The sequence below is a fragment of the Pantherophis guttatus genome, chromosome 3 (assembly GCF_059756535.1).
Source record: "Pantherophis guttatus breed Tessera chromosome 3, ASM5975653v1, whole genome shotgun sequence".
Classification (NCBI taxonomy): Eukaryota; Metazoa; Chordata; class Lepidosauria; order Squamata; family Colubridae; genus Pantherophis; species Pantherophis guttatus.
Genome location: NC_142065.1, coordinates 86,911,069 through 86,937,600, shown reverse-complemented (window position 1 = coordinate 86,937,600; position 26,532 = coordinate 86,911,069). Strand labels below are relative to the sequence as shown.

Sequence of the window (26,532 nt, the reverse complement as noted above, 5' to 3'; positions counted from 1 at the left end):
GAGATGCAGGGTAGACGTTATTTTATTGTGATATATTTTATAAACATTTAGGACAGACTGGCCTACAATGTGTTAAAAATAAAGAGTTCCACCTACAATGCAGCTCAGCTGTTCCAGACGTCTGCATGGAGGATCACAAAGTGCCAGTGATGACTTCCACGATTACAATCATAATTTCTCAGCAGCAATTTCCATGAGGATTTCAATGATGTACTACCATTAATCAAGCAAATGTACACAAACTGCTTTCACTGAGCCTATCGCTGTATTATGTTCTCTGAACATATTTAAATATTTCCACGTTCCAAAATAGTCTGGGTATGATCTCTACTGGTGTGACTACAGCCCTTTGAGATTTGCTACACTGCCAACGAAGCTCTTCTGCATCAAAAGCAATTACCTGGACCCAAGTTTGGAAGTAATTTCAAGTTTTATATTCAATGAAGAGCAGAGAGGGTTCCATTGGGCTTTATGGCCATTTCCGCTTACACACCTGAACAATTCATGCCTAATATTTATTGCACAGTAACATTCTTCATTTCTTGGTTAATACAATTAGCATGTATTCTAACTGGAATTTCAAGACTGGACAGAGCCACTTTAGTTAAATAAGTTTTCCAGATTTTTTTAAAGCTCTATATTATAGTACATTATATACACATGAATATACTACTGTGGCTCCAAAAGGAACTATAATACTTTATAGAGTTATATGGCTACTTTTAAAAATACATTTTAAAAATATTTTCAAATTAAGATAGTAAGCAATGAAATGTACTGTCCATAAATTGTAAGAATGTTCTTATCAAGTAAAGAAATTGTTCTCTGAACAAATACACATATTATCAGTTATGGCAATGTACAATGACATTCATCTAATGTAGCACAAGTACCAGATACTGTAGTTATGCTGCTTCTAATTGGTGCTCTCATTTTAAAAACTGAGAATGGTGCAGCAATATAGTTTGTGGCATTCATACACACAAAGCTTCCAAATGAAAATATTAAATTCTTCCTCTTGGAGAATTCACCATGAATTATAAGACATTTACATCAGTACATTTTACAACATCAATTTCAGTGAATTAATTATTTTCTATATAAAATATTATAAATCTACAAACAATGATTCAGTGATACTTCATTGGTTTTGAACAAGAATACTTATCAGAAACGTCACCATCAAACCTTCCCAAAACAAAACATATCTTCCCACCAGATATTATACTTTGATTCCATAACTTTCCAGCCAGCCTGGTGAATTTATTGTTTGGTAGGTTATAGAACCCAAACCCCAACACACCCAGAGGACATCAGTATGGAAAAGACTACTCTAGGACAAAATTTTATATCTCTGACTTGAAACGTGTGTGTGTGTATATATATATACAGATCTGCATTCATATAAAATTAGAAAAGATGAAATAACTTTCAAAAACAGGTATGCCATGTGCTGTTGCAAGAAGAATGCATAGGACATTTCTGCAGCTGTTGAAAACAGTAGATCATTCTGATTTAACCATAGAGTTCAAGTTGGAAGCACTTCTAGTTCCAGGTTCTAGAAGCAACCCATTCAAGTTTTGCTCTGGGCTTCCCTTCTTTTACAGAAGTTGTTTTGCAAATTTAACTATTTAAACGTCATTCTTCTGACACAGTATAAACTCTTTCAGTGCCTGATAATCCTCCAACAGTATTTAGAAGTCCTTTTTCCACAATATTGGCAAAATATTGTGACATGGAAAAGTTTGTTATGCTTTAATAGGATTTCCTGTTGGCTTTGGATCATAACTATATAAGAAAGTAGCAACTATTACCAGAACAGCTCCAAGAAAAAACACACTAAAGATAAAAGAAAAAGAATAAACATTTAGAATACATGTTTTGTACATTCATAAAATGGGTATTTTATATAATGACTCTTACACAATGACTGGATGACACACAATAAAAATGTATAAACAGATAAAATCTATTAAAAATACAACTGGAATGAATTAAAAAGATAACAATACTCAACCATCATGTATCCATCTAGCACACTTGGCTCGGAATGGGACATTTAGGCACGGAACCTTGGCCGTGCCTCCTTCGCCCACAGCCACCTGCCTCAGCCCATTTATAGCCAGCTTTCCTCCTCCACTGACACTCCCACAGCCATCTCCACAGCCAATGGATGCCTGGCCCTCTACCCCGACCCTTTGTCCCTGCCCATTCGCCCAGACAGAGTTTGACCTTGGCCTCTGGCTGCACAGGACAAATAGCTCCCAGCCAATCTGGTGGCAGATAGAAGCAATGGTGCTGCGGGGCAGCATGCAATTGGCGATGGGCAGAGGTTATGGAGTGGGGGCAGTGTGCAATGCAAGATTTAAAAAAGAAACAGGCAAGAGTGTGTTGGGACTAGGAAGGGTGGGAGGGTGTCTCTATGGGGCTTCACAAAGATGGCTTGCCTCAGAACTCAGCTTCAACAAAAGCGGGGAGGGCAAGGTCAACACAGCTTCTGGCATTGTGGGGGTTGTGGGAGTGTGTGCGGCAGGCAAATGCAGATGGCATGCAGCTTCTGGCGTGGGGTGTGTGTGTAGGGGGTGCAGCACGCAAATGCAAGTGCCACGCGGTGGAGGGGAAACAGAACTGCCTGCTAGGCGTCACACCGGAGTGGCAAAGGCGGGGTATGCAGTAACTTTGAACAGTCATTAAGTGATTAGTCATAAGTTGAAAACTATAGTCTTATAGCTATAATTGGAGGAAAACATTTTATTTTTCCGTTTGAATGCAAATGCACCTAGATCATTTATTTATTCATTCCATTCATTCATTCATTCATTCATTGTTTTCAGGCAATGAAAGAAATATATTAATCATAACACTAATAGAATTGAAATATTATATTATATATTATATTATATTATAAATTAATTTATATTCAACCACACTTACTTAAAAAAGCGGCCTTATTCTGAAACAACTGATGTAGGCCAATAATTTGTAGACAAAAATGGGCAACCCATACACTGCATTTTTCTTTCAAGACATTTTGCAGATAACCATCTTACCCCCATGTTATACCATCAAAATCTAGCCGCAAAATGCAGCTACTAAAATTTATGGATGAAAGTAGAAAGAAAAACATGCATATTAAACCTCCTTTCTTATATACCGTTATTTGAGTAAATCCACCCCATGGAGCTGAACTGATTTATGTTTGAGTTGACATGTGCAATATTGCTCCACAAAAGATAGTTCCTCTATTACAGTGCAAAATATTTAGTTTGCAAACTCACCAAAGCATTTAAATTCAGTTTAAATTATACTTTATTTATACTTGTAAAAGGCATTTGTGTTTTTAAAGACAAAGTTAAAAATACAACTTACCTTGTAGGGACAAAATCTTGAAGCCAGAAATATGAAATTAATGTTGACAATATAATAGATAATGACGTTGCAAATCCTTTTAAAATATTGTCTGCATATTTTATAACAGCTGCTATAACAAGGCCGCCAAGTGCCTGACAAAACATTGAAAATATAGTCACTTTATCAATCTTAACAGTTAATCGGATAAAGCTTGCTATACATATTTAGCAAAGAAATCCTGAAGGAAAAGTTATTACTTTATTTTTATTACATTATTCTACGAATAATACTATACATTATTCAACTGTCTGCCTTAACCATGGCAGACCATGGTTTTTATAAGTACTTTATTGCAGCTAGTCCTCACTTAATGACGCTAATTGAGATTGGGATCTCCATCACTCAGTAAAGCAGTTACTAATTAGGGAAATTATGTCACTGCAACTGTGTTCTCCAGTTGGGACAAGATTAGCTTTTGTTTGACTGGTAACACTGCCTCATCCTTTGTGAATGCTAGGGTGCCTGATTACTGTCTTGTACACACTGACATTAATACAACCATGGCGTATCTTGGAGCTGGGAGCCATGGGTATGCTATGCAAACAACTTGAAATCCTTTTATCTCCAATCTCTCTCCTCTGAGGGTGGGGGAAGGCAAAGGACAGATTGCCTACAGAAATTGCTTGCTTTTTTTTTTTTTGTCTTCCACACCCCCAGAGCAGAGAGATTTCAAAAGAGTAAACTGTTTGCTCTTTTACACATCAGAAGCAATGCAATTGTGCTGGCAGTCTGAAAATACAGTCTTAAATGAGTCTTAAATACAATCATAAATGGGCCACAAGTTTTTTTAGCACCGTCATAACTTTGAATGGTTGCTGAAGAAATAGTAAGTGCAGGCTACCTAAAATGTTTAATCTGAAAAAGAATTTTCCTATTTATTATTTTATTTTATTTTATTTTATTTTATTTTATTTTATTTTATTTTATTTTATTTTATCATATTTGTATATCGCCCTACTCCCGGAGGACTCAGGGCGGTGAATAATTTCAGTATTTTAAGTATTTAATTTATTCAGTATTTTAAGTTAATTTAAATATATAATTGGTTCTGGATGATTTATGCTAAGAACATTTTACTAAAGTAATATATAATATTAAAATGTATAATATTGTATCATAAAATAAAATTCAATTTTGCAAGTTTTAAAGTCTCATCAGATCCAGTTCTTATACTCTCTTTTGCTTTTTGTTCAAAGTTGTTTCCATACTGTGCATTTTATTATTTTTTAATTAACATCAAAAGTGTTAAACTGTTCTTATTCTTAAATCCTACTGTCTAATTAAATGAGGCAAAGTTAACTATTTCCTATCAATTCTATTTCAGTTTATCAAGAAACAGAAGTTCATTTTTCAAATAACTGGTATTCATAATTAGTGGTGAGGGACAGGAAACTTATCTTGGAAGCATTTATAATAAAACAATTCAATAAAATTCAATATGCCTGATTAACAGGGACATTTTTTTAAATTCTTTCCACGCCAGTGGAATATTGGAACTCTGTCCTTTAAGATAAACTTCCAAAAACTGAACAGAACAAGTTCAATTTTGGTATGGTGGGAGAAACTAGCAAAAAAAGAAAAAAGAAAAAAAAAGACTGGGTTTGAAAATGGAGGAAAACATTTCAGGAAAAAAAAATGTCTCAGGTATTTTAGGAGAGGCAGTTGACAATTACTCAGAATGCTGTTGACAGCTCTATTCTAAGCCCTGCCTCTGGTCACATGACTTAGAATGGAACATATCGTGCAGCCTGCTTTATGCTTTCCAATGTATATATACATACATATTAACACATGGAGACAATCACGAGGGTAAGACAATACAGAGTCACACAACAGATTTCTTCATTATACTAAGTAGACAGACAGATCCTATGACCAGTGCTGGTGAAGGGGCTGTAGAGTATTTCAGAAGCTAGACTCTGCATGCTCCCTTATTTAAGACTTACTGTACCTCATCATGTGACCTAGGAATTATGGTTAAAGGGTTGAAAAACATCCCAAAGCCATGTCAGCATGCTCTCCCTTGCCTTGTTAAATAGAATGATTTTTTTAAAAGTATTAATTGAACAAATCAATGCATAACTCAACAATGGTAATTTCAATATTGGCATAACGCAAGCCCAATTGATAAAATGTAATATTGGATGTATTACCTGCAGAACTACAACTATCCAAGTAAGCTTGTTATAACCTTGAAAAAATCCATTCTTTGATACAAGTTCTCCATCATAAATGTATACGCCCATCAATCCAAATACACTACCAAAAAATCCTGAAAGTCAAGACAAATATTGAGCCATGGTAAGTTGGACAGAAAAGAAATCCCGATTGCTCTTTTATGCTACCCAGTAACAATTTGGATTATGTACTTTAATAATTCAGATGCAAGTAGAAACCTCTCCTATTATCTCTAAATATTAATTATCACCGTATTTTGTGCTGTATATAAGAAAATATCAAAGAATGGTGATGACACCCTAATTTTTGATCCTAAAAGCTGATTTAAATGCAGCACCTCATAAATGCTATTTGCTTTCTACAATGAGTTGTTGAAGGTCTCTGTTACACACGTAAAGGACCTAAACAGCTTCTATCAAGCATGTGTGAGAAAGAGATATACTTAGGTTTTGAATACTTACTTATTCAGACATGCCAATGATTATCTGCTGGATTTAGAACCTGTTTCTTTAAAAAGTGTTACAGTTTTAAAACTACGTTTTTTATCTTACTGCAATAGTTTACATTTTTAAATGGTTATCTTAATTACTTTGGAAGCAGTTTTACCTACAGCTTATCACAGCAAAATGTGTATAAACCACTATTAATTGCAGTTGCATCTGTTTACCACTGTAGGGCAGAAAAGGGCTGCTTATAATTTTTAAATAAATTCTGTAGAGTAGTAATATTAATCTCGTCATTTGTAAAGTCTACTGGAGAACTCTTTGATTTCGCATCTACATGAAATGAAATTTTATAGAAACCAAGTTAACCCATCCCAACTGCATTAGGCTTTCTTTCTGGAAGTTCTATCAGCCCATCTTATTATTACAGGTAGTCCTCAGTTAATGACCACTTGTCCTGCAACCACTGAAGTTATAACCAGTCCTTGAAGACCAGCTGTTCCAGGACCGCTGCAGTCATGTGATCGCAATATAGGCACTTGGCAACTGACTTGCACTTCCCCTGGTTGCAGTGTCCTGCAGTCACTTTGATTGTGATTTGCAACCTTCCCTGCCACACCTCCTCAAGCAAAATCAAGCAAAACCCAGCGAGGAAGGTCAGATTGTTCAGGTAATCTCTCCCACCCTTGCACCTTCCTCCAGCCCCTTTAACAATTGTGCTTTACCTTTTCTACCACTCACACACCTTTATGCACTCTCCCAAAACCTTGCTGAACTTGCATTAGACTTCCCTGTCACTAGTGCACCTTGCACACTCTCCTTCAACTAGCAGCAGCCGAGCCACTTCAAGCTGAGCTGCACTTGAGCCATGACTTCCTCACCATCACGCACCCTTCTTCAGCCTTGCTGTGCTGGCACTACACCTCCACCACCACCCATGGAGCATCCCTGAGCCTAAATGAATTCATGCCATGCCTCATTAGTGCATCCTCTTGTTCCCTTTTCTATCCAGCAGTAGCAGCCTCTTTGTGAACCACCTGAAACTTGCAACTTCCTGCCGACTTCCCCATTGACTTTGGTTGCTGGAAGCCAACGGGAAGTTGTGAGACGAGGCTTACTTAATGACAAGTAAGGATCAAAAGGATTGCATCACTAAGCAATGTGGTCACATTTTAGGACCACATCATTTAGCAATGTGAATCCTGATCCCAACTGCTGTAGTAACTTATGGACTACCTGTATAATATATCAAAAACAGGAGGACTGCCTACGTATTACAAAGAGGTAGCCCTCAATTTATGACCGTTTAATGATAGTTTAAAGCTACAATGGCTTCAGAAAAAGTGACATACGATTGAGGATACATTTGGGAAATTGGCAACTGGCTCACATTTATAATGGTTGCAGTACCTTGTAAGTCACTTCTGAGCAGGCTTCTGACAAGCAAAGTTAATTGGGGAACCTGGATTTGCTTAATAAATGTGTGTGTGATTCACCTAATGATCACATGATTCATTTAACTATCACAATAAAACTGGTAGTATAATTAGGTTTGGTCACGTGATGACTTACTTAATGACATCATTTAGCAACCAAAATTCTGGTCCCAATTGTGTTTGTCCGTCAAGGACTACCTGTATTACTTTTCTGTATTTTTTAAATTGCATCTGTTACTACATTTTATTGTTGCTGTTTGTAGTGTGATCCATATTTGAACTTTGAATTTGAACTTTGAACTACATTGTATATTTTAAAAGACAGGCAATTAGCAAAATGGATAGAGTTAATTTAAGACTTTCAACCATAATTTAAAGACATTCAACTGCAATTTTAAATTCACTTTACAACTTATGAGGAGCTATGAGAGGTACTTTTTTTAATAGGCAATTTTTGGATCATAGTACTTTTTATATAAGCATACAGAATGTAAAATGCAGGTGCAATAATAGTACTTATTTATGCTTTTTCTTTTTAAAAAATAGCAGTCTATATTCCTAAATCCAACTACTGGGACAAAATATTCATTTGTTTTCATCTTTAGTTAAAAATACTGCTATGATTTTTTTTCATCCTAGACTTCTATTCAAACAGAAAAATGTCTTTAAATTAAAGCATTCTTAAATAAACATTTGTAGATACACATATTTCAATTTTTTGGGTTCTTAAAAAGAAGGGTGCCACTGGGGTGGGCAGGTGACAAAACATGCATCATGACACAAAAACTGACTTACATACTTGCATCAGATGACAGGACACAAGTACGTAAGGGTGGATTATGCATCATGACATCACCACATGCATGTCATTTTGATGTGATCTTGGTTTGTTCAGATGCCTGTGATAATGGCTATAGAAAGATGGCAATGTTTAGTTTAATTTAATTGGTTCTCATATAACACATAAGCTACAACTATTTGAAGTGAGACATACAATACTTTTTCTCTGATAGCAAAACCCCCACCATACCAAAGTCATAAAAATATAATAGAAGTTTTAAAAGGGAGTTGTCATATAGCAAGAATGAGACAACTTTTTAAAAAACAAATTACATTCTTTGTATCACGGTAATAATTGCACTATAATTTGAATGCTAGTCATTGCCTTTATCATCCATTAAATATTAGCAGAAATCAAACAGAAGCTGACTCCTATATTTCGTAACAGGATATAAGTAAGAGTTCCTTTTAGAAAAGTTAATATCAAACAGAGCATAGCCTTTATAACCATTTCTCTAAACTTAACAGAATGAAGTGCTCTTAATTATAGTCGGATGCATATCTGAATCTCTTTTAGATTTTTTTTAAGACTTACCAAGCTGAATATTTCTAATCCATACTGATTGTTTTGTTTCTTTCAAAATTTTTTCAAAATATACTCCAGCAAATCCACTAGAAAAGCAGGCTATAAGTACTGCTACCAAGCCCACAAGCTGTGATCCTGCTGAAAGTTCTTTAGTTGTTGTTGTCTGCAAATCTGATGGCCACTAAAAGAAATAAAGTAATATATTAAAATATATTTAAATTACAGAATAAAATTAACAAGAAAGAAGTGGGGAAAAATGCAATAGCACACCAGTAATATTTCATATAATGGTCTCCTTTACAACCAGTTCACATACAAATTTCACAGATTCAATCAAGTCAGATCCATCAGTTGATGGCTATTCATTCAAGCATGTGATTAATCTATGCAACCAACTGGTCACCACATACTGAAAGAAACTGTACTGACAAAACAAATCCATTGAAGTAATTACTCTTCTTAGGTCAATTCTAAATAATATGCAATAGAATTTTAAGAACTACCAATCTTAGCTAGTCTTTCTAATCTTAGCTAGTGGTTACAATAAAACTATTCAGGGGTTTACTAACATAAGATTGAGTCTAGATCATGGAAAATAACTATCTCATTCTACATTTACAATACTATGTTCAGTTCTGTACATCGCAGGCTAAAAAGAACAATGACAAACTAGAGTGACTTCAGAAGAAGGCTACCATATACAGGTAGCCGACTTATGACCACAATTGAGCTCACAATTTATGTAGCTAAGTGAGACATTCATTAAGTGAATTTCACCCCATTTTACGACCTTTCTTGCCACATTTCTTAAGTGAATCACTGCAGCTGTTAAGTTTGTAGCATGGTTGTTAAATGAATCTGTCTACCCCACTGACTTTGCTTATCAGAAGGTTGCAAAAGGGGTTCCCATGACTCCGGGACACTGCATATATGAGTCAGTTGTCGAGTGTCAGAATTTTGACCATATGACCATGTGGATGCTACAATGGTTGTAAGTATGAAAAATGGTCATGAGTCACTTTTTTCAGTGCCATTGTAACTGCAAATGGTCACTAAGCAAATTGTTGTAAGTTGAGGACTACCTGTAATCCAGAGATCAGAAACCTACTATCTGTAAGTTAAACCTGCACAAGAAATACAACTGAAAGAAGATGGGATAGTAGTCTTCAGATAAACTAACTTTGTGAAAGTACCTCTTTTTCATTATAGCTGGTATGCTAGAGGGGAGCCAAATCCTATTTAAACACAGTATAAGAGTTATGAGGCATCAACCAAGTTTCTATTACCAAAATAAATTAAAATTTTCCCTGCCAGCATTAAGACATATATTCATAACAGTATTTACCTGTACAAATGCAACACCAGCCATCAGAATCACTAATGAAAGCCATTGATATACGCCTAATTTCTTACTGAGCATTGACACGGAAAATAATGCAGTTGTGAGGATTTTCAGTTGATATGTGACCTAAAAAGGTAAAAGAAAAAATAAAATAAAATAGCCCCTGATTTGATTTCTGAGTTTTAACAATAAGACACTATCAAAATAAAGTACCTGGTAAGTGGCTGCATCTAGATTTGATAAAGCAACATAGAGCAGGTTATTTTGTAGAGTGTAAATCCCGGAAGGAATAGCAAGTTTAAGTGTCTCCATTGGTTTATTAAGAATTTCATCATGTAACACTCTGTTTAGAGTTCGCAAGCTGCACTCTATGCAAAGAGAAAATGCAATACATATTGTTGGTTAGAAGGAAGCCTATCCGTTGTAATCACTTTGTAGTTAAACATTTTAATGCTTTTGTGTGGAACATGCAATTTCTAAGGGACTGGCATATTTTAAACTTGTGAAGGACCTAGCTTCCCCTCCTTCTTCTCACTATTTTTATTTCCTTAAATAATGAACATGGGTAGACACAGCTAGACCAAAATCTAGTAAATGGACTTGTGTGCCTATGCTAAGTTGTACCTTCATAGTATAACCTACAGAGTATACAGGTAGTCCTCAATTTACGACCTCAACTGGAACCAGAATTTTGGTCATAACTCATTACGGTCCTAACTCAAGTCACCACCTCACCGGATCTGATTTTACAACCATTTTTACTGCAGTCATATGTTGAGTCACTGTAATTATGAGTTGAGTGATGCATTTTAAGTGCAAATCCACTTTCTACAATGGAGGTTTTTTTTACCAGAAACCGTCAGAAATTGTGATTATGTGACTGTGGGGCTATTGTTAATGCACACTTTTCAAAGCTGTTATTAATTCAAACTGTCATTAAGCAAATGGTTGTAAATCAGGGACTATCTGTAGTATGAATTCCCAGAAAACAGCTCATTATTATATATCATTCAAGGGACTGATGAATCAAATTTGAATTTCCCTTCCTGGCAATTACTCTCCATAACCCCATGTACCCCTTCTGTAAATATTTTCAAGTTTAGGTAACTTAAGTTTATGTTAGCTATCTACTGTAAACCTTATTTCCAAGTCTTCTTTGTATGCTTCTTTAATAAATATACTTATTTGGCCAATGCATTTGATTTACTCCTGGGAAGGTGTCTTATTAACTCCTTATAATATCTAAAGATATTACTGAAATACTTACTGCTGTCTTTGTAAACCAATAAAATGCAAGCTGTAATTTTCAAAAGTTCAGCAATGACCACGGCAGTTGAAGACAAATAGCGAGGTCCTTCTTCTTTCAGCGTCCGAGAATATCGCATAGTCAATACCAAACTAGTTGTCTGAAAGACTAATATGCTCAAAGAAAGATATTTTAAGTTGGTAGACATAGCTTGACAATCACCTTCCTGAAAAAGAAAGACAAAAGAGGGAAAGAATTAATTGTAGAAATTACTTTGTCACATGATATATTCCTTCTTGAGAGCAGGGCCAGCATATAAAATGGGAAGGGCCACATTAGGAAGGACAATAAGGCAATGTGTCATTCTTACTATTTTATTAATTAATTTGATTTACATTAATTTATTTGAATTACATTATTCTTTATATTTAATAAGAATCTGGTCTTGAATGCTTAGTAAGTTTTCTTTAATATCAGCCAGTTGGAGATTTCTTGGTAGATCTATAGAATCAAGTGCTTTAAGAAACCAAATTCTAATATAATCAACTACAATCGAGATGGAAAGAGGACCAAAAAACTGGTATTATGTTGCATGAGGAAGAATTGGTTAGACATATAAAAGAGAAAGGTCCAATACATATCAAAAGGCTCTATAATGTTTTGCTAGAAAGGGACTCAGAAACTGAATTAGTTAAAGATTGTATGATTAAGTGGGCACAAAATTTTGAAGAATCAGTGATGTTGGAAACATGGGAAAAAATCTGGGTTCAGAATGTTAAATTTACACAGTCTCAGAATTTGAGGGAAAATTTCTATAAAATGTTTTATAGATGGCATTTAGATCCCAAAAAGTTGTCGTGTATGTACCCTAATGTTCAGCCAAAATGTTGGAGATGTGATTGTTTAGATGCCACATATTATCATGTTTGGTGGACCTGTAGGAAAGTTAAGGCTTTTTGGATAAAAATTTGGTGGGTCATGCAGAATGTTTTGAAGAAAAAAATTCAAATTTCTCCACAACTGTTTTTATTGGGTATAGTTAAGGGCTTTACATTGGGTGAAACAAAACTGATATTGTATATGATAACAGCAGCAAGATTGTTGATAGGTAAATACTGGAAAAATGAACTTTGCCCACTATTGAGGAATGGACTTTGAAGATGGCCAGTTTTGCAGAGATGGCGAAGATTTCAGCATACTTAAAAGACTGTTCACAAGAGACTTATGAATGGGAATGGAAAAAGTGGATAGAATATATTCAGAACAAATATCAAACTAGGAAGTACCAAATAGCCTTCATTTGAAAATAATGTATTAGAAATATTTTAATGTAATGAAAAGGAAAAAAAAAATTATAAGGGGGAGGGAGGGGTTCAAGTTTTATACAAGTTTTATATTAAGGGGGGTTTCTTTACTTGATATGACTATTGTGTGGAAGTCCGGGGGGGAGGGGAGGGTTAGGGTGGTTGGGAAGTTTGGGGTGGGTGTTGGGGGGGGAAAAGGGGTGAAAATGTAATTGTAAAACTTTTGCAATAAAAAAAAAAAAAGAAACCAACTTCTAAAGGGAAGTTCCTTGTCTAACAAGACTGATAGCCAATCTAGACTAATTTATTTATTTATTTATTGAATTTCTATAACGCCCTTCTCCCGAAGGACTCAGGGCGGTGAACAGATTAAGATTTTATATACATATAATAATATTTTTATTTATTTTTTTATAAACAGTAAATAATAAATTGAGTCAACTTGGTGTATCTGCTAAGACTTTGGCATAGAATTTAGATGTTTATGCTAGCCCTGCTTGTTGAAACAGAAAGGTCTTCAGGGCACGTTCGAAAGTTAAGTTAAAATTAATGCTCTGCTCTTGGTTATAATACATATAATTCTCAATATAACTTTTAGCTGAACCCACTATTTGTATCATTTCTCAAAGGTAAAAAGAAGCTTTGCCTTTTTTGAGAATTTAGTCAAAATATGAATATTGCTCTCTCCTATGTTGCTCATAAAAAAAAATACTGTGTCAATAGAGTAGACCGACATTTTGTACAAGAAAGAAAAACCTTGAGAACAAAATCTGTCACAAGTTGAGACCCCATGGCTACATCAAATATCAGACTCCTTTTCCTCGTTTGCAGTCCCAGTTTTATAGTATGCATTCACTATCTTGTTAAAAAATTCCAGAACATTCAAAGTCTTCACGTTTTTGTGATGTTTCTGTTGGCCGTAATAAAAGAATTACCTGTCTGTGGGTTTTTGCATGACTTGGGATTAAGTCACAGAAGAGTACTGAAACATGTCCCATGTTGAAGTTAGGACTGAATTATATTAAATATAATTAAATTTATTTATTTGCTTATTGGTGAGGATAACTTACTAAAACATGACCAATTGTTGCAGTGGGAAAAGGCCTCTGTTACTAATTTCCTTGTGGAATTACTCTTTCTGTAATTTAGCCCTAAAAACATTGACAATACAGCCAACTTTATAGTATTACAAACTTTAATTGTTGTTGTTGTTGTAATGAAATGATCAAAATACCATTCTGCTCCTAAGACCATCTCACAAATTAAGAGACCCACACAGTAAAATGGTTCTCTAAAAATTGCTATTAAAATACTTCATTCAGAACAATTGACAGACACTTGAAAATTTACTCAGATAATAAATAACAAGTCCTAAATTCTTAACTGTTTTCCATCATTCTGTCAAAACTTCCTCCTCAGAAACCTTTTGGCCTCACAATATTTGGATTCATGTGCCATGCTAAATGGTTTAACTATGGTGTATGGAACCCTAACCTAAACCAAATAAGTACCCTATCACTAAATATGCTGAACATTTGTTTTCTGAGTATTAATTATTGGTTATCTTTCTGGATAGATCTATGCAATGCCTGAACAAATGCATATTGCTGATTTATGATCTTTAAAGAAAAGTGAAGGGGATAATTCACACCTTTGGGGAGATTATCCATAAATTAATCTCCTCTAATCATAAAGATTCTTCTATACAGTATAGAAGGCAGCTCTTGCATATAGTTTTAAGAATTATAAGCTTATTGCGGCTTTTTCCAACATGTGCTTCATTTCTAATATAATTAAAGAGGTGTTGCTTATGTCACAGGGGTAGAAATAGCAGCATCTGTTTGAAGAGAATGCCAACTCTACCCATATTGTTTGCTCCTAAACTTCAAGGCTTTAAATATACTATTGTATATTTAGCAAAGTCCTTCCACTCCTAAAGGAAAATGAAAACAGCTTGCTCTGAAGGAGTTAGGGTATTACTAGTCCTCTCAGTACTATTTGCTCAGGAAAAGAAATTAAAACCTATAATGTTTACCTAAGATATCTCTCCCTCTGACCTGTTATGGTGGAAAAACAAGCAAGAAAAAAAGTCTGGTAACAATGTGTAGGTTTAAAAAAAAAACAGGAAAAAGAAAAAAATTCACCCTTTGAAGAAATTATCAGCAAAATCATCTGCATTCTCTGGACATTTGTTTACTCTTGCGAAATAGCACAAAATCTAAACTAACCAGTTTCACTTCAGGAAAGGAGGAACAAATTTTTGAAGGTGGCTCTGGTGCTGAGGGAAACAATTGAATGTTAAGATTTTATTTATTTATGCATGTATTAAACAAATTTGTATAACCACCCATCTGTCAAGAAGATATATATGTTTGTTTCGTCCATCCCTTGTAGCCACCAGAATAAGTATTTCAGTTTCCAGTTCAGATCAGGATCCAAGAACTAAAATCCAAATGGAAACTCCATATATATAAAGCCAAAGGCAGTTAGTCACACAGGCTCAGAAAAATATACATTTGAATAAATAGGAGCAAAAACATGGTAAAATCAAGTCACATCCTTTCCTGTATGCCTCCCTTATTCAAACAGACATTTTGCTGAGCCACTGTGTGAGCCCTGTAAAAGCTGTGGCTTCTTTGAATATCAGTCAACAGAGAGATGCCAATGCAGATCTTAAAACACGATGCCCATGTTAGTTCTATATACTGCATATCTCCGATGCTGGTAGATTACTTTTCAAGTCTAAGCCAGTGACATCCCACACCCTTTCATCTTGTCCCAAATTGCTGAACGACACTGGAAGAAATCTTGAGTCTATTGCATTTAATTCCAATGTAAGCAGATTCAGCAGGACTGCTGTCTATATTCAATAATAACTAAACCAAAAGTGTTGTGATCAGTCAGAAGATCTGGGTGTTATGGATGGGGACTACATTTTTTTTTTTTTTTAATTTGATTTATATGCCGCCCTTCTCTGGAGACTCAGGGCGGCTTACAATGCGTTAACCAATAGCCTTCATTCTTTTGTATATTTATACAAAGTCAGCTTATTGCCCCCACAAACTGGGTCCTCAGTTTACCTACCTTAGAAAGGATGGAAGGCTGAGTCAACCTTGAGCCTTGGCGAGATTCGAACCTGCAGTAATTGCAGGCATCTGGTCTTAATAACCAGCTTAATAACAGGGTGCCTTAGACCACTGTACTACCAAGGCTCTTCACATTTCCCCTGAAAGAGAAAGTTCACAGGCTTCTTGATCTCTATCTCTTTATGGATTTCCAGGTTAGTGACAGAGGCAAGGAGGGCACTTGCTCCATCATGTTATACGTCCATTGCAACTCTTCTCGAACCAGCAACAGTTGCATGGTTACAGGGCAACAGCTACAATGAGCTCCATGAAAGGCAAATTTTAAAATTCTGTATTCAGGCTGCTAATGGATGCATGCTATTAGGACCAAACTGTGCCCATATTGATAGACCTGAAGGCAGCCAAGCTTTCTGAAGCACAATTTAAGGTGGTGGTGTTCTAATTTTTAAAATCCAAAATAGCTGGGGCCTAAAAAAAAAACCACCCAAAAAGGGCAGCAGGAGACATTCTCTTAAAGATATAAGCACTTTCCAAACACCATTTATTAGACATACCAGAAAAGGCCCTTCCTTTTGCTTGCCCCAAGTTATGCAATAATTTCCTTAGGAATTTTAATAAGGTTTTTTCCTTTTTCTGTTTTCAGAAAAAGAAAACAAAACTTTCTTCTTTAGCGAAGGTGTTTCAGTCTCAGAGGGACTAAAGACATTAAGAGTGATTCTGTTTTTATCAGATGTTAATTGTTTGTTCTATTTTTATTGTTGCTTTAAACTATTTTACTGGGGCAGAAAGGTAATAAATAAGCCTAAACAAAAGCCAAGTTCTTTTAAAACAATTCACAAAGGATAGTTTGACTCCATAAAAGACACTTACTTGTCTTGAATCAAGAGTCAAACAATTCAATTTTAAATGTGTTTGGCAAAGGAAACATTGAAGAGATAGATATCTCCATGTCATTTCAAAAAATAGGTCTCATTGTAGTTATAACATTCTGAAAATCAGAATTTGGATTGGGCAGATGGAGAGCTATATTATAAATTATTATCACTTGAGGGAAGGATACAACTATATAGCTTTCCATTGTATTTGGGACTAAAGTGATATAATTTTTGTACCCAGGAATAATTAGAATCTACTATCATCTTACACTTTGAGGGAAGAATAGATGAGAGGATTTCCATTTCTTTATTTTTTTTACTCTTTTTTTAGAGGACAATTTCAGACTGTGTGAAAACTTGCATAGACTCAGCATGTCATCTGAAAAAATATGGATTGGTAGAATTATGAGGTAAGGTGTTCATCTGAATAAAACTAAACAAAAGGAATGGGCACCATTCTACTGGAAATTTGTTTGGATGTGCATATTTTAAATTAACAAAGTACTAAAAAGAATACCAAGCTTATTCTTAGGATTAAGAACATTGTAAAACACAGGAATTATAAAAATTATCTTCTAAGGCATTGTAAATTTGGGGCATAAGGCAAGCCAAACATGTTTTGGCAACTTTGCCATTATCTTCATTGAGGGTACCCCCCCCCCCATGTGTATTCAGGTAAAGTATAAATACATACACGCTACTATATATCTATATTGTTAGAATCCTTCTGTATAATGTTCATATGTCCAGAACATTTTAGTTTAATTCGGAGAGTAGTAAAAATACTAACATATAAGCCAGTAAGAATTAAATATTTAAGTTAATTATTCAAGTGTTATGTAGTATTGACTTTAACATAGTCAACCGATTTATTTTAACAAGATGAATAGTTATTTACCCTGGACACAAGTTTTACCACTTTTGTCCAGAGATACCAAATAACTATTTTCTGTTCATTAAAATAAACTTTAAGAAGTCTAGCCACAATTTCTAAACCAAACACTTTTACATAGGTTTAAGTTCTGAATCGGAATCTATCTACTAGTAATTACTGTATATTCAAAGCAACACAACTGATCCTACAGAAAGTAGACATACAATGAACAAATTCAATATAATGGCAATTTACAACAATCAAAATATTCAATTTCATGCTGTTTTTTGAACATGTGCTTCATTTCTAATATAATTAAAGAGGTGTTGCTTATGTCACAGGGCACAAGACACAATTTGTAAAATTTACTGAATATCCAGTGCTAAGATTTCTAACACATCTACTTCCTCTTCAAATGCAGTTTTTAAAACTGATATTTCTAAAAGTAACATATAGCACCGCACTGAGATCTACTAATCAATGAAAAAGGCAAGAAAATGCCTGACAAATTTGAAACTCTTTTGGCATACTAAACAGCACATCTCTGGATCCTAACCATTTTACATTTTACCAATATTCAGTGTAACTCAAAATTTTCTTAATATTATTTTCCTAATAAATAATTCAGACTACTAGAAAATGTTATTAAAATGCATATAGATATACCAACTTCAAGAACAAACTTCTCTTTCTGAGTTTCCATGATTCCCAAGCCGAAATGAGAGCAGTATTCATTCAGTCTTCTGGTTATTCATTCAGTATATCTGGTTGATATACATAAAGTATATCAACCGGTATCTGCTGCTGTACAAGTTCAAAACCTCAAAATTTGGGTCTTCCCAACTTGCCAAATCCATTTTTTCATGCTCATATTCTTCAGTAAACATCAAACTTGAAGTTTAGGGGAAAAGTTCATTTTTCAGTAGAAGTAGTAGTTCCATAGCTAAATAACTCCAAATCCAGTTTTCACACAGCTCGTATGGACAGAAAGTAATGTACAAAGAAAAAATTCTTTCAGTGCAGTGTAGACTCTAGCACTGTACTAAAGCCAAATGACCTGTCAGCACTTACGCAACAATAATCTACATTTTCTACAGGAGCAATAAATCACCCAGTATGCTACTGTTTCCTCTAGCTTAGCAACCTAAGGTTGATGATCTTCAGCATAAGATCTCATTTCACAAAGCACTTAATATTAAATATTAAATACAGAACCAGTGTCATTTCAGTAGCCTCCAGTAGTTATTGGAATCTTGGTTTCTAGCATAGATGACTGTTGCTCTAGCTCTCCTCTCCTTCCCTGTGCTTTAATGTCTCTAAGGACTTTCAAATATAAATACTTTGCAACAAATATAATATTTGACATTGTTTCAGAAATATATTAAACATATTTTGCTCCGAATTCCCTATGTGTCAGGCTCCAAAAAACATGCAGAGAAACCGCTAAGCAGTTTTCTTTATTATTTCTCACCTACAGACAGAATCTTGCCAGACTAAAGCAGACTACTTACATCATTAAAGATATATATTGAGAACTTCTAGGGAAGAGATCTCTTGACCCTTTTTGTCCCAACCAAACTATCTAAACTGTGCTCTCTCTTGCTCCATTAGAATGCAGCCCCTCCGTCCTGGGAATCGAAATTATATTCCACTAAACTTTGGGAGGAAGAGCAGTATAGGAATAAAAACAATCCTGTTGTGAAAAAATTAAGGTTAACCTTAATTACAAATGTATGCGATTGTGCTATAAATATTTTGAAGGATTCACCAGCAGAGTTAATTATAAATAATCCCCCAAATTTCACTTTGTTGGGATGATGATTATATGCTGCTGCTTCCTTGATTATTGTGCTTGTCCCAAAGATGCCACATCAGTTATAGCATAGTACCTCTATGAGCATGAGAAGATAAATTGTCATAGCACATACAGGTAGTCTTCAACTTATAACAGTTCATTTAGTGACCGTTCAAAGTTATAATGGCACTGAAAAAAAGTGACTTATAAGGATTTTTCACAGTTACAACCTTTCCAGCATCTCCATGAACATGTGGTCATAATTCAGATGCTTGGCAACTGGTTCATACTTATGACTGTTCCTATGTCCCAAGATCATGTGATCCCCTTCTGCGACCTTTTGACAAGCAAAGTCAATGGGGAAGCCAGATTCACTTAACAACCGAGTTACTAACTTATCAACTGCAGTGATTCACTTAACAACTGGGGCAAGAAAGATTATAAAATGGGGCAAAACTCACTTAACAAATGTTTCACTTAACAACAAAAATATTGGGCTTAATTATAGTCATAGGTCAAGGACTACCTGTAAAGCCCAGAATCATAATTTATTTCATAGAGATAGTCACATCCCAAAATGGTATACAGTGTCACACTGGGATTGTGTTTCAATGTCCCTTTAGTTCTATTTATTCAAATTCCTCTGTTGCAATACTTTGAATGATATTTTCTACTTCAAGGACTTCCTACCTAGAGAAATATATTGCAAACATTACTAAAATGTAGGAAATCAGGCTATGAAATATAAATATAATTACTGGATTCTTCTTTCGCAAATTGACAGATTATAACTGACAAATTAAATTTGAGGTTCTTCTTAAAATACTCCCATAAAAGGTTCAATTTGCTTGCCACAATTTACCTGTAGATTTTATTAAAGCAGTATTTGGTAAACAGGAATAATCCTACTGTCCTTTGTGGCCAGTGGAGATTTCCTTCTTTCTATTTGGCAAGAATAAAAAAAACCTCTATAACAACAATCATGTTAAAAAATTGTTGCTCTGGGAATTCTCCTTTGGTATATTTCTTTGCTACTTCCTGATCTTGTCTAAGTTCAGAAGCAAAACAGAATTAGATCTAGTGAATACTATCAGGGATTACCAGACCTACACAGCAGAGAAGGTCCTCAACCTACTACCACAATTGGGACCAGAATTTTTCATTGCTAAGCAATGCGGTTGTAAAATGTGACATAATGTGACTGCACTGTTTAGCATCAGCCATCCAGCATTCCCTAGTGCCATTGTTAATTGAATTCCACTGGTTGTTAGCTGAGGACTCACCCCAATCCAAGCTATTCTGGGTTTGGTCCCCCTTAACTCTGAGTTTCAGTAAGATAAGTCATTGCCTCCAACTACCCCCGTTGACTATTTCCCACCATTTCTGCCTTTTTGGTCAGCTTGCACCCTCTCTTGCGAAGCAGCAAGTAACTGCACAGCTCTGGGGCTACTTGCTATACAGGTAGTCCTCAATTTATGACCACAATTGAGCCCAAAATTTATGTGGCTGAGAAATTTGTTAAGTGAGTTTTGCCCCATTTTACGACCTTTCTCACCACATTTGTTAAATGAATCAGAGATTCTTAAGTTAGTCACACGGTTGTTAAGTGAATTTGGTTCCTCATTGGCTTTGCTTGTCAGAAGGTGTTCTGACCCAGCTCCCCAAACACGACACACCCTCTGTAGTTGAAGCAATGATTCTTTTATTAGGAGTGCCAGCAGCCCTGGCAAAAAGTTTCTTACAGGGGGCTAACAAGTCTGTCTGGCATGAAGATGAATAGTTGTCTGCCACATCTATTCATCTCCGCCCCCTGCCTTTTATCCACAGAGCTAGGATGGGGCTTCGCTAGCAGCAGTGGCTCTTCCGTCCCAAGGATCAGCCCACAGATTTCCACTGCTCTGCTCTCCTCTGCCTTCTGCGCATCCGCGCATCAGGCACTGGACCCAGCTATTCCTCCTCTTCCTCATCAGCCACCTCTGGACCTAGGGGCTGTTGACTCTCCATCTGAGGGCTGACAGACGCCCAAGCTCCGCCTCTGTCTCTCTCTCTGACCGCTCCCTCTTCCCCCTCAGACCTCTCAGGTTGCCTTGATGTTGACCCTGACTCCCACACCTCCTCCTCATCTGATTCGGCTGCTGGAGGGGCCGGCAGCCAACAGGCCACAACAGAAGGTCAAAAAAGGGAATCACATGACCCCAGGACACTGCAATCTTCATAAATATGAGTCAGTTGCCAAGCGTCTCAATTTTGATTATATGGCCATGGGGATGCCACAATAGTCATGTTAAAAATGGCCACAAGTCACTTTTTTCAGTGCCATTATAACTTCGAATGGTCACTAAATGAACTGTTGTAAGTCGAGAACTTCCTGTACTGTGTCTCAGGGGCTTCTTGGTGCACCACAGCTCTGGGGCTTCAAGAAACCTTCATGCCTCATCACAACATGAAGCCATAACCACCACAGTCGCCACAGCCAAGAACCCAGGTTGCTGCATAGTGCAAGGCCCAGGCCAGCTGGGCCCAGCCCAAACCCACAGCTGCTCAGGGAAACCCCGGCCACCCCAGTTTGATGAAGCATGTCCAGCCTGGCATGAGGCCATCTTCCCTAGGTTTCACAAGGAAATCTCCATTTGCAACCTGGGGGAGAATTCCTCATACAGCATGCAGCTGCCTCGGAAGCGCCAACTGGGGACACAACTCACTTAACTGTCTTCCTTAGCAAGATAAATGTCAGGCTCAGTTGTGATCATAAGTTGAGGACTACCTGTATTGTCAGTTGCCTTGGGCAACTTACAAACACAGATGAATGAAGAAATAAGCTCACCTTTCCTGTACTGCTTGTTTCCAATGCACTTTAGCTTACTCCATTACATTTATATTATCTAAACTTGCCTTTTCCACTTGATTTTTCTAAGATGCCACGCTTAATAGTCTGAGATTAGTAATGTCTAAAGAAACTATTTAAATAAGAACAGATAGAAACCTACAATGCAGAGCTAGAACATAATTCCAGAGAAATAGATTCTAGCTTTTCTAATCAGAAGCTCTTGTGCAGTTCTTTTGTCCTTATATCCTTCAACTACCTTTTGTGGCAAAGAAAAGATAGAAAAGTGGCAAAATATTAGATATTTGCAAATGGAAGATGACAGCATCTGGAACTTACTTATCTAAATCAGATGTGGTGCAACTTGATTCATAGTTGTTAAAGATACAGGAAAAGTACATATGGTTTTCAAATACAGAAAACAGCAGACATATTGTCACTTCTATGCAGTTCCTAGTTCAAATTTGATAAAGTATCTAAATTCCAGGATATTAACCTACTGAATCACATTCTGTTTATTCTGTCTATCTGCTAACATTGTCCTTTGTTATTCTTTTACTTTTTTAAAAAAATATTCTTTGCATTAAAAAAATAAGCTAAGAACAAGTTCTATTATGGAAAGACTTTCTTTCAATGGTTCAACAAAGAACAGTGATATCTGAGTAGTGTTTTATCTTTTAAAATATTTGTACAAAAGACTGAAGCATTCCAATGATGGCAACTTTGCCAGTTAATCCGGTTCACCATAATGAGTACTAATATTGTTCAAAGATTTCCCAGCTGAGGCATGTAGATTGTGATTAAATTACTTTCATAGTCTTGCCTTATTGAAAGGATAGTGAAAAGGACAATATTAATATTTTCTACTGCTGATTCCAGATGCTTTAAATACAGTATATAAAATATGCAGTTTTCTATTAGTTTCCTATAAAAGTGAGTTCCTATTTTACTTGTGTAATTATGCCACGACAAGTTTCTTATCTGACAAATTCACACTTTTCTGTCATATTTTTTTAGTGAGAGGTAGGGAAAATTCCAATTTAAAAATGTAGTTTTCCTGAATAATTTTTTAACAATGAATGAACCGAAAAATCTTTTAAATGAAAAAATAATAATGTTGTAAGGCTAGTATGTCAAAATTATAGTAAAAGTAATATCAGAATACTTTTTAAAATAGTTGTCTATTTACTAGCGCTATTAATCAAAGAGAACTATTCCATCTTTTTCACTGAAATGGTTGTTTTTCTAATAAGAGAAAAATGCAGATGATGTGGAGAAAAGTGACAGAATTACAAATGCAATGCTATGTCGTATAAACTCCAAAGCTTTTAGAAGAACAATTATACAATGAATGACATGTCTATTAGCATCCATCATAAGATGACTACCATAACAGGATGACATATAATGGAAGGATAAAGGGATGAGAATCCAGGAATGATGGAAATTCTGGGATGCACAGAGTATTACTAATTCTTAGATGGTTAATAGTTATCAAGTATACACAGGATGTAGCATTTGATTTAGACCTTACTTGTTCTCTATTACAACAATATAAAAACTGTTAGTGATGTTTAAACAAACATAGCTGGGTATGTAGCACTTATTAATACATCAATATTGCACATATGCTATTCTCCCTGTCAGCAGAAAGTTTCCTAGCAGGTTACTGAGATAGGTGGCATATGAATTTAAAAAACAAATAATCAAATAAAAATAAACGTATAAACTTGGTTCAAAATAGGAATTAATTCAAAGTACATACAGGATCTGTCAGCAGCCATATATTTTAAAATATAAATATGTCTCTATACAATATATTTGAATAAAAATAGTGTAACTTTTAAAGAATGTTTGCCCTTTGTGTATATGTTTGATGCAATTTTCTGTACTAGTAGAACAATCTTTCTTTGCATTATTCTATGCCTCTTGCTTCAAACTGATTATTAATAACCTCTTACTTCGTGCTTTGAATGTGCCATAATGAATGATCAACATTCATTTATACAGGAAAGTCAAAGGACTTTTTATTTAATAACAAGGTTAACCTACTTTTTCATTTTTCTGTTCCTTTGCCCATACATTGAAAATCTTACCACTGTATTCCCATTTTATTCCAAAGTCCATACTATAAAAACTTGCTTACATGCAAATGACTTAATCTGTATAGAGGGAGTGGACACATGCATACATATGGTCAGATAGTCCTTGTTTCGGGTATCATTGATCTATACTGCCTCATATACATTTATCTACATTGATTTTTATCATGCCCACTGCACTGTAACTCACCTTTCGGAATAGTCGTGCATCCTGCTTCTTGTCCCCAAAGCTATTGTTCCTTAATCCCTTCGCTCCTGCCTAAGGCACTTCCTGCCATTAATATATGTTGCTCCTCTAGTTCTGCAAGCTTTCGCGTTTAATTTCTATAGTTAGAGTTAGGATTATTATTTTTTTTAAAAAAAATCCTCATCTCCAAGCATTGTGAAGCTTCACGCCTCAAGGATTACGCACCACCCGCTCCTTTTAGCAAACCGAGGTAATAAGCACTCTGTGCATGCTCCGGGAACAGGCGTTTTCATTCATCCATTCATTCCTCGACAGCAACCCTTGGCTACCGAAAGCGAGTTCGAGAGGGAGCAGAGCTCTCCTCGAATCAGCGAACCCCATCCCAGTCCCAAAGGGAAAGGCGATCCAGCTGCCTTAACTTTGAAGGAATGGCACTCCGCATATCCTCAGGGACGCGTTCTCCAAAGGAGGTTTCCGCTGCAGAGGTTACCAGCCTCGATATGAAGCAGCAGCTTTAAGGCTTGCTGACGAGGCGAGGGCGAGCGCTAGTGCAATCCTACCCTGCCATCTCTCCACTTTTGCCCGCCATGGGGAAGGTTACCCTGCATCCCATCCCTCGCTACCCGCCTTCAGGCTCTGCCTTGCTTCAACCTAAGCGGCATCTATCCCACCAGATCCTCCCGGCCGCCTCCAGATCCTCCCAGTCCGCTCGCGCCTAGTAGTTCCCAGTTTGCGGACCTGCCCTCCCTGCTTAGCAATCCCCCCGTTTCCGCTTTAGCCCTCCCGGGTCTCTTCTCCCGACTCTCACCTGCCGCGCTGGGAGCCTGGCACGCTTCCCTTCCGGGTGCTTCTTTTTCCCCGGTGCCGCCCCGTCACTACTCCGGCTGAAGCCGCGGCTCCGCGCGCTCGGTTCCCAGGCCCGCGGCTTTTTTCCCCCCCGCGTTGCCAGCCTGCTAGGAGTCTCTGGGAAAGACGCTCCGTAGCGAGAGAGGCAGCAGAGGGAGCGTCCTGGAAGAGTAGAGGCCGACGGGGCTGGCAGAAAAGGGAACTGCAACATCCGAAAAGATTGCCTCTGCGTTTGATGCAATCTCTCTCTCTCCCCCCCCACCTTCTCTTTCTCTCTCTTTCTGTCTCCATTTGCCAATTGTTAAAATACATTCCTGTCTGTAGGAGCCTGTACTGTATTTCAGACAGACAGACAGACAGACACACACACACACACAGAGACCACCTCTTAAAATGCCCACTAACTGTTTCTTAAACCTGTTCCTGCAGGGCCATTGTCAACTTCACATGTGCATTTTGCAGCTTTTCACAGAAAGGCAAATGAATTCATATAAAGAAGTCTTTCTTATGTCCTGCTTTTGTTTTTGCTGCCTTAGAGAAAACTTGGGAGAGCCGGCAGATTTAGAGTGAGAATTTGTGAATGGCAAATCTCTTTTATCTAAAACTATCTGTTCTCACTTAGAAACATTAGTAGGTTGTCAGCTTAACATGTTGCTTTTTCTTACTGAACATGTTCAGTTGGATTGCAGCTAGTGGCACAATCCTTTTTGTTTTATTCAAGTTTTATTGGTTTTTTTCCTCCCACATTCACCCACATCTTTTTTGAACAGAGTATTGGCCATATCTTACCTTATACAATTTATCAAATTCAAATACATTTTACTCAATTACAATTTTTGCCACAATTTTCTTTTTTTCCTTTTTTAAATCATATCTCAATATTTCTTTATATAAAGAACATCTTCATTCGCCCTCAAATTCTAATTTTTCTGCTTATTAATATTTATTCTCTTTTATTTTTTAACCATTCATTCTTTATCTTAGTATATTTATATATGTTCGGGATTGCCTTTCTTCCATTTCATCTTTTTTGTTGTACAGCAATCTTTCTTCTCAGTCCTGCCATCTCCCTCTCTTCTTTCCTTCTTACTTTTGTAGGAAGAAATATCCTTCTCGGTTCAGCTTCAAGTGGGGAAAAAGACACTGGAAACATAGATACTGCTTGGAAAGATGGTTTAATGGTGGACAGGATCACATGGTTTGAATTCCTGAACAGA

The 26,532-nt window shown here is 36.3% G+C and overlaps 1 protein-coding gene across 5 annotated transcripts; it reads right to left on the bottom strand.

Annotated features, from left to right (window-relative positions):
* SLC35A3 (solute carrier family 35 member A3) lies at positions 1-25,674 on the bottom strand. 5 transcript variants are annotated; one of them, XM_034437334.2, is made up of 8 exons: positions 25,278-25,674; positions 11,444-11,648; positions 10,390-10,544; positions 10,180-10,302; positions 8,844-9,015; positions 5,565-5,683; positions 3,370-3,503; positions 1-1,839 (listed from the first exon to the last, which is right to left on the bottom strand). In XM_034437334.2, exons 1-8 carry the CDS (start codon positions 25,524-25,526, stop codon positions 1,749-1,751), a joined length of 1,248 nt encoding a protein of 415 aa, XP_034293225.2. In that variant the 5' UTR covers positions 25,527-25,674; the 3' UTR covers positions 1-1,748. The 5 variants fall into 5 exon arrangements, 4 of the variants coding, with proteins under 4 accessions (XP_034293225.2, XP_087747248.1, XP_034293224.1 ...); XM_087891122.1 differs by having other exon boundaries at positions 8,844-9,011; positions 10,218-10,302; positions 25,278-25,471; XM_034437333.2 differs by having other exon boundaries at positions 24,473-25,300.
* Positions 25,675-26,532: the final 858 nt, after the last annotated feature.

What these genes read in the sequence shown, in the direction of transcription:
- SLC35A3 (XM_034437334.2), bottom strand. Translation starts at nt 25,526, where the DNA reads ATGTTGCAGTTCCCTTTTCTGCCAGCCCCGTCGGCCTCTACTCTTCCA. An exon ending in GATTAGAAATATTCAGCTTG is followed by an intron (nt 5,684 to 8,843) that starts GTAAGTCTTAAA and finishes CTTGACTTTCAG; the next exon opens with GATTTTTTGGTAGTGTATTT. An exon ending in GGATAGTTGTAGTTCTGCAG is followed by an intron (nt 3,504 to 5,564) that starts GTAATACATCCA and finishes ATGTTTTGTCAG; the next exon opens with GCACTTGGCGGCCTTGTTAT.